The sequence below is a fragment of the Poecile atricapillus genome, chromosome 2, assembly GCF_030490865.1.
Source record: "Poecile atricapillus isolate bPoeAtr1 chromosome 2, bPoeAtr1.hap1, whole genome shotgun sequence".
NCBI classification, from domain to species: Eukaryota; Metazoa; Chordata; class Aves; order Passeriformes; family Paridae; genus Poecile; species Poecile atricapillus.
In genome coordinates, this window is record NC_081250.1 from 93,324,880 (window position 1) to 93,333,163 (window position 8,284).

The 8,284-nt window shown below is 56.4% G+C and overlaps 1 protein-coding gene across 3 annotated transcripts in view; it reads right to left on the reverse strand.

Moving 5' to 3' along the window:
- NR4A3 (nuclear receptor subfamily 4 group A member 3) overlaps positions 1 to 6,728 on the reverse strand; it is a 29,371-nt gene extending 22,643 nt beyond the window's left edge. Inside the window, exons 1-3 of one of the 3 annotated variants that reach the window (XM_058831933.1) lie at positions 6,321 to 6,727; positions 3,654 to 3,809; positions 181 to 1,067 (exon numbers count right to left, since the gene is read on the reverse strand). In XM_058831933.1, the coding sequence (XP_058687916.1) occupies positions 181 to 1,065 (885 nt within the window). In that variant the 5' untranslated portion in view covers positions 1,066 to 1,067; positions 3,654 to 3,809; positions 6,321 to 6,727. Of the gene's footprint in view, positions 1 to 180; positions 1,068 to 3,653; positions 3,882 to 6,320 lie in introns of those variants that run through there. The other 2 variants (XM_058831935.1, XM_058831934.1) reach the window with 2 other exon arrangements.
- Positions 6,729 to 8,284: the final 1,556 nt, after the last annotated feature.

Consider the following 8,284-nt stretch of genomic DNA (forward strand, 5'->3'; position numbering starts at 1 on the left):
CAGAAGGCTCTCCTTGACCTTCCTCAAAAAACTTTGGGTCTCCCTCCCACCCTGCCAAGGGGACCCTGAGTTTTAACACACCATGTCCCTGAAGCCCGAGGTCAGGACCAGGAGCATGTGGGGACAGAGGGAAGTGAGGTGGGAGCAAGCAGGGAGGGAAGCGAAGCGCGGAGCTCTCACCTTGAAGAAGCCCTTGCAGCCCTCACATGTCCGCACCCCGTAGTGCTGGCAGGCGGCATTATCTCCACAGACAGCGCAGGTGCCCTCCCCAGACGAAGAGCTCCTGCTGGGCGGAGACGGGAGGCCACTGCTGCCGCTCCCGCTGCTCTCCCCCATCAGGCTGGAGGTGGCTGCGTTGAGGCCGAGTGGTGAGAAGGCTAAGGTGGCTGGTCTTTTGGCCAGGTGAAGCCCGTAGGAATGGCCCTCCATGGGAGCCTGGCTGGCGGCGGGCCTGTCGGAGCCCAGGGGCAGGCTCAGGGAGGCAGGGTCGTAGCACATGTGGGCGGCCGCGGACGGCGTGTGCGGAGGCGAGTGCTTGAAGTGGAAGAGAGGGAAGCGCGGAGGCACGGTCTTCATGGGGGTGGCGTCCATCAGGTGGCCGGGAGGCAGGCAGGTCTGAGTGGGCTGCAGCGGGGGCTCGTCCCACAGGCCCTGGTGAGCAGGGAAGCCGGGTGTGGTGGGCGTGGAGGGTGGAGATTGCTTGAAGTACATGGAAGTGCTGGGCATGCCCTCATCTGTGGATGGGGGCAGTGAGGGCTGGTATGGGGACAGCCGGGTGTCTTCCATCTTTATGAGGGGCCTCTGGCCAGAGGAGGCAGTTTGCATTTGGTAGAGGCAGGAAGGCTTGAGCTCATAGCTGCCAGAGTAACCCTCCATGAAGGTGCTGAAGCTGGGAAGGGACGTGGTGGCAGTGGCAGTGATTTCGGTACTGCTCAGGTCCATGGTCAGCTTGGCATAGTCAGGGTTCATGATGTCTGAGCTGTACTCCGAGCCATACGCGTAGGTCTGGGATGCATAATTCGAACCGGGCGGTGAAGGACTATACTGCGCTTGCACACAGGGCATATCTGCGAGGGCAAAGGGGCACGTTAACAACAGGCACAGTGCACCAGGCCGTGGCCAGGGCCCTCCCAAACTTCTTTCCTAGAAGCTTTCCCAGAGCTCAGATAGGCACCCAACTCCCATCCAGACATTTAAATTAGCCTCGAGCCTTTTCCTTTCAACAAGAAATATGCGTCAGGGACCGACTAAGCGTTCGGTGCTATGGAGCCTCCTCTCATCTAGTTAAGGAAGAAACTCACATTTATACCAGTGTCAGTGAGAGAAGAATCCATCTCAAGCTGCCCTACATCTGCTGCTTAATATACATAGGTGTCAATGAGAATTAGATAAGCAGAATGAGAACAGTTTATGACTCTAAATCTATCTCTGTATGCATGCAATCATGCTGTAAAATTTTCATGAAGGGTAAAGAGATTATCAAATACATAATATTAAAAATTGTAGTTATTTTAAAAGAAACAGCATCTGCTGTGCATGTCAGAGGAATTACTCAAATCACAAGGTTTCCTACTCAAGACTTGCAAACACCAATTTTGCTTAATCAGCTCTGGACCTTTGAGGAATATTTCTGGTCAGCTAATAATTTAAGGTTGCTAATAATTTAAAGTTGCTGTCTCATTATTAGTTTTAAGGCTTATCTCTGGCAAAATGTTCTCCTTTAAAAAGTGGAAGGTACAACAACCCCTTCAATTAGCAAAAATGTAGGATAAAAGGTATGTGGTATTTCTGTTTTCGTGGGAAAGCAAAGTTGAGGCCAGTAACACAGTTAGTTTTATTCATTAGTCATAAAACTTAATGCGGTTCACTGATAGCTGGGATGGTTGAAGCAACACAGTGCCTGGCTAAAAAGATCTGATTGTTATTTTCTTTTACATTTCCTACTAGTCTGCCATGTAATTTGCTGGTCACAGAAAATAATAGACCCAATTCTGCAATTCACTGAGGTTTGCCTGACTAAACACTGTGAGGTTCTAGACCAATATTTGCAACTCAAACTAAAAGTGTGTGGTGTATTTTGTTTCTACAGCAGAAGAATAAAATGCATCAATTAGTATAAATTTTCTCATAAAGAGAAAAGTAAATAAGGATTAAATGTATATCTTAATTAAGTGCAGTTCATCTCTTCTTAATCATGGTAATTTATATTCCAGAAGCACTTGAGAAATAATTCATGTTAAAAAAACCCAACAAACCTGCCTTGAAAATAATGAGGTTTTCCTCAACATTTTAAGAACTCTTTTCAGTTACAATTCTGAAATATTCACTCCTGGCATGCAGGAATCCAAATTATTTGTTTTAAATCAACTTTTAATTCTTTCCTGCCTGCTTTGCAGATAAACATATTTATACTAAGCACCAAATTTGAATTATCACTCTGTCACAAACCATTCACATCCTTCTTCTTCTTCTCCTCGAGAAAACACTAAAATCTGAGAAAAATATTAGTGCTGTTTCCTGAAATTAAGAACTTCCTTGCCTTAAACCCAAAAGCTTGAAGCAGAAGGCAGGACAACCCTCCCCCAAGCCTTGCCTCACAATGTTATTTATGTATTATTCTACTGTTCTCTTTTTTTCCCCTGTCAATTTCTGTCCATGCCATTCCACGCACACACATTTCCTGGCAAGTCGTATCACTATCATTTGTTAGTTTAAGGACTGGCTCTTAAAACATAGTGATCAGTGCTTAATCAAATAAAAAAGGAAAGAAATTCTTTCCACACACCTCCACTGAGAACTGACGGAGGAACACAACAGAGTGAGTTCACAGCTAATGTCACAAGTGGACGTGTTGATACACAGCTCTGTGAAGGAAAAAGGCTTTTTTGCTAGCTCAGAAAATGAGCAGGAGTTCAAGGGAACAGATCATTATGCCCCTTTTCTGCATTTTTCTGGGCATAACAGAGTTATGCCACTGAATTCTGTGCGAAGCGGAGTAGAAAAACAGAAGTCTAAAATAACTCTGACCGGAGGACTGAAAAAATATCCCTAACCTAAAGGTCTGGTCTCTCCTGGCTCTGTGGGACTCCTCCTACCTCGCCTTTTGCCAACGCACTTGTCTAAGTCTAACCCCTACTTTTCCACTTAAGGCACCAGTATTAATTCCCCTGGCAAAGTAAATAACTTGGGAATATTTTCTTTATCCAATGATACTTAAAAAAGGGAAGAAAAAGCCCCACAGGAGGTGCATTGAAGAGCAAGCTGTCATCAAAACCCAAATGAATGGGTAAAAGCATCCAGGGACATTAGGAGCAATTACCATGGTGTTCTGCTTTCTTTGCGAGAACTTGAGGTAAAAGATTCCAAATTTAACGCAAGCTGGACTCCTCACAAGGGACACTGGCACCCCCAACCAGCTTCCCCTTAAATCTGTCACGTCTTTGGCGAGGGGCTCGCAGCCCCGTGTGCCTAGGCACGGCATCGCCAAAAGCGCTGCGAAAGGCATGCGCTTCTCTCATCCTTTTGGGATTTAAACTCCCCGGGACGTCGGGCGCCGATGATGCCGAAGGGATTTGGGAAGAGTAGGGGCCCCGCCAGGAGCTCCCGCACCCCTCTACTCCTCCTCCTGCCCTTCTCCCGGAGCGGCAGCTTACCTGGTGGGTATCTTGCGCGCTGAATGGTGGGGCTGGAGGTGCGGACGGAGGCGGCGGCGGGCTGAGGCGGCGGCGGGGTGGGTGCCGGCTGGGACCTCTCTGCGGAGGCGGGCCCGGGGCCTGGCCTGGGCGGGGGGCGCTCTTCCGACCCGGGCTCTGTCCGCCGGCGGCGGGAGACAAGGCACAGTCAGGGGCGGCGGTGCCCGGAGGGCAGAGGGTAGCCCCCCGCCTCCCCCCGGCGCGGCGCTCGGGGGGAAGTGGGGGTACCGTCCCCCGCGCTCGCACGGCAATCCCCCGCCTCGCCCCGCGGGTGGGAAGGGAGAGACGGCCGGGGAGCGCATTCCTGCCGGCTCCCGCTCCCTCCTCACACAAAAGGCAAGAGAGCACCGGCTGAGACAACGGAGCCGCCGGTTTGGTCTCCGAAAGAGGAGCTTGGGGAAGGCAAGAGGAGAACCCCGGGCGGGGTGACTACAACAAGCGGGACAGCATCCCCGAGCGTCCACTTCCCCGTGAGAACTTTCTCTTTTTGTGGTGCAGAGACCGCGGAAAAGCAGGCTGGGAGTTTCTATGCAAGGTACCGGCCAGACTTGAGCGGTGTCCTGCCGGCCTGGCTAACCCTTTGCGGTGTCTCCGGGCCCATCATTGCCGGCGCGGGGGAGGGAGCGCAGCCCAGCTGCCTCCCCCGGACCCTCTGGGCGCTGCCAGCCGGGCTCCGCGGCAGCGCGGGGGATGCGCGGCCGCGCCGGCCCCTGCCCACGGAAGCCGCTCCCCGGCGACTCTTTCTCCCTCTCCTTGTCTTTCTTTCGCTTGACCCGCGCCCCTCGCCTTTGAAGCCCCGCCAGCTCCCGGGGTGTTAAGTGCCTGTCAGCTCATCCCTTTCTCTCCCGAGGTTTTCTTCCCTCACGAGCTCCTGCGAAGCGGTTTCCCGCTCGGCGCGGAGCGCCCTAGGGCTCCTTTCTGCCCCCCCCCCCGCCCCGCTCCCCCGAGCCGCTGGTTACCTAGAGACACTCGCTGCGCTTTTAACCACGCAGCACCCCTCCGGGCTGCCGCCGCCCGAGCCAGGAGCGCAGGGCCGTAAGGGCTGTAAATTAGGAGGAAATAACTACCCTTGTCAAAGCTCTTTTCTTCCTCCTTGCACTTTACATTCAGCCCCGAGTGACACCCCTCCCCACCCTGTAATACGAGGAGGAAACCGTGAAATACTCCATTGTGATTGTGACTTCTTCAGGCGAGTTTCGAAACCTTCATTTACCCGGGAGGGACTGCGGAGGGGGAAGCTCCATTCAACTAAAAAGTTTCGTGCTGGATTTCCACCGCCGGTTAGCTGGCGATTTTTTTTGGGGGGGAGGGTGTGGGACGGATCGCCCCGAGCCGCACGGTCACTCCAGCAAATATCCACGAGATCGTGTGAGATTCACCTCCGAAGAAACCGTCTGGTCTGGTTTAGTCCATTGTTTTTAACCGGGGCTTGACTCCAGCATACAACGGTCTCCACGGAGGAGAGAAAAATAGGGCGAAGAATGTAATCGAGTGAAGCGGCTTGGATAAAAGTTAGCGATTCATTCCCAAACTTTTTTTCCTGGAGAAAAAAAAATCCTATCCCAGCACACCAATCCCCCTACATAAAACAGTGTCTTACGCCCTTTCCCTGAGAAATATCCTCGCACGGATTCCATCGTATGCAAAAATTGCAAGTTAAGTAACAGCGTTCTCAACTAGCCGCGCTAAGGTGAGCGGCATCTCCGCCCGGGACAGGCTATCGCGACAGTGCTGCCCCGATAACTGTCCCTCTACATAATATCACAACCCAACACCCGCGCTTTCTCGCCTCTTTCCAAGACTGAAACTTCTTTCGCAGCTATTAAAGCGAGAAGGCAAAGGCGAGAGGCGCCGCGGGGGCAGGGAGCGGGGCAGCGGCGGCGCAGCCCAGCCTCCCCGCACGGTAGCGCCCGTGCCGGGGCACCGCGGCCCCTCGTTACCACTTCTGACCTCCGAAGGGAAAAGTGCACATTTCCGAGGAGCAGATGCCGGGCAGACGTGCCGTGCAAACATCCCGTCTCATTTCAATACAATATGTCACATTCCAGCAATTACCTCTTGGGCGAGCTCTTTGGGCTGCCGAGTGGGGGCTGCTGTCTCCCAAAGTGAGATGAGCTCAACCTGCCCCGCCGTCCCTATTAGACAGCTGAACTTGTGCAAACAGAACCACCTATTTCCCAAGCGCGGCTAAAGGAAGGAGACAAATTGCTGCCATTCATCACCGGCGCTGTAAACTCCCCGCCGCCGCCGGCAGCATCATTTCCATGACAACAACTAGCAGAAATACCTTAGTACCACCGGCTTCGGCTCCCGCTCCTCTCAACCACAGCCCTCCCGTTTGCAAGGGACAGCAGTGCCCCGCGTACGGCAGGAGTTGCCGAGACGGCAGGCTGGGAGGCTCGGAAGACGAGCGGCAATTGAGCATCCATGGGGAGGATGGGGGAGGAGGGGGGGAAGGTGAGGGAAAAGTTTCAGCGAGAGCCCGGCACGGCAGCGCATCGGCTGAGCCGCATCGCTCGCCGCCGGCATCTCCCCAGCATCTCTACCCCGGCGGCGTAACTTTCACGGAGTGGGGACATGCCGCGCCGTCCCTCTCCCTCAGCCGCTCCCGTTCACTCGCATACGTACTCGGTTGCTGTGGAGGTTCCGTCTTTACATCTAGTTTGTAGGTGCCCGCTTCCTTAAAGGCGTGTGTAGGCGCTGTCCAGCGGCAGGACCCGAGACACAAAATCCCTCAGACTCCGGGTAGCTGCAGGTCCAGAGGGTGCGTTATCCCGAGGCATGGAAAAGGATTGAAAAAGCCTGAGGAGCCAGGAGCCCGTCCCCGGGCGAAGGGAGGGAGTGAGCAGGCGGGCGGGCGAGGGATGCCGAGCGGCCGCCGCCGCCGCGATGTGTCTTTGTGTGTGCGCGGCTGGAGCCGGGCCGGGACCTGTGCCCGCGTCCCGGTGCGAGTGCCCCGGGGTGCGCGTGTGCCTGCGCCGGAGAGAGGGGACGGAGGCGCCTCTCTGCGCTGCTCTCCCGCTCCCTCTCTCTGAACGTCATTTATGTGAGAGGAGCCCTAGCGGCCTCTCCATAGAGCGGCTGGAATGCGAAACGTCAATAGTGACGCCATGGGAGCCTGACGCTACTGACCCCCCCCCCCCCCCGCCCCAGTGTGTGCGCCGCGCTCCCGCCGCACCGCGCCGCGCCGAGCCGTGCACAGCCGCGCACAGCCGAGCGGTGCGGAGCTCCGGCAGAGCCGTGCTGAGCCACCGGCAGCGGGACGGCACGGCCGGCCGGCCGCCGCGGGGCCGCCTGCCCGCCGCAGCCTGCCGAGTCGTTCCCAAGCATAATAATAATAATAATAGTAATTGTTATTATTATTAAGATAGTGATAGTAACAAAATTAGTATATCTTTACTGAAGTGGCTCAAATGAAAAGAGCTTTGCTTGGTTACTTAGTGGAACTTTTAGGATGAACTAATAAAGGATTCTTTCACTTTATTTTTCATTTTTTCAAAGTGCTTTTTCTTTTTGCCTTTTAAAAATTTTCCTTATTATTTTCTCTTCTTTCACATTTTTTTTTCTTTTTTTTCCTCATTTTTCTTTTTTTCACTCTCTTTTTCTTTTCTTTCGAAACTTTCCAGTGCGCAGGAGCAAGGAGCAGGTTGCGGAAGGTGCCGCTCACAGAGCGGGCACTAGTGCGAGCGGCGCCGAGAATCGTCCGGGCTGCCGCCTGCTTTTTGACTACCTGTGTCCGAATGTCTTTCGGTGTCCGTGTGTCTGCCTGGGGCACCGGGCTGGCGGCGGACGACGTCCCCGCTGTCTCCACTGGCAGCGGCCGCCCGCCGCCGTGTTTACATCCACCGCCGGCAGCCGGGATGTTCGCGACTGTCACCGCAGCCGTGACGGCCGGTGCTGCGCTTGTGCTTCGCACAGAGGGACTCTGCCAAGCGAGTTCTCCCGACGGACGGGAGCCTGGGCGGACGAGGCGCCTGCCGCCCCGAAGAGGAGGGATCGGCGGCAGCGCCGGCACTTTCGCTTTGCCTCTCGCTCCACCATCCCGCCGCCGGCACCGCCGCGGAGCGCGCTCCCTCCCCAGGAGGCAAAGCCGGGGCTGGCGCAGGGCTCGGCGGACGCCGCGGACCAGCGGCGCAGCGGCCACGTCCGAGCCCGGAATCCCCTTCCCGAGGCGGTGCGCGCCGTCTTCCCGCGGGCGCCGGGGCGTCCCTCGCTCCCTCCCTCCCTCCTTCCCTCCCTCCCTCCCTCCGGGGCCGTGGTGCTGCCAGACCCCGCTCCCCCCGCGGGGGAACCCGCCGGGCTCCCCGCGCGGCCGCGCTTCCCCTCCGGACGCCGCCGGCCCCCGGCGGGGGCCAGCCCGCGCCCCCACGTCACCGCCCTCGTGCCGCCGCCGCGGCCAATCCACGCACAGGACGCGGCGGGCCCCGTTCCGAGGGGCGGGGCGCGGCGGGGCTGACGCACGGCGGCCGCGTCATTGACGCAAGCGGCGTTGCTAAATTTAGCCCCGCCGGGCCCCGCGCGAGGCGCTCGGGATCGCGCGCGAGGGAGGGGGCGGGGCCGGAGCCCATTGAGCGGCGGCGGCGGCGGGCGGG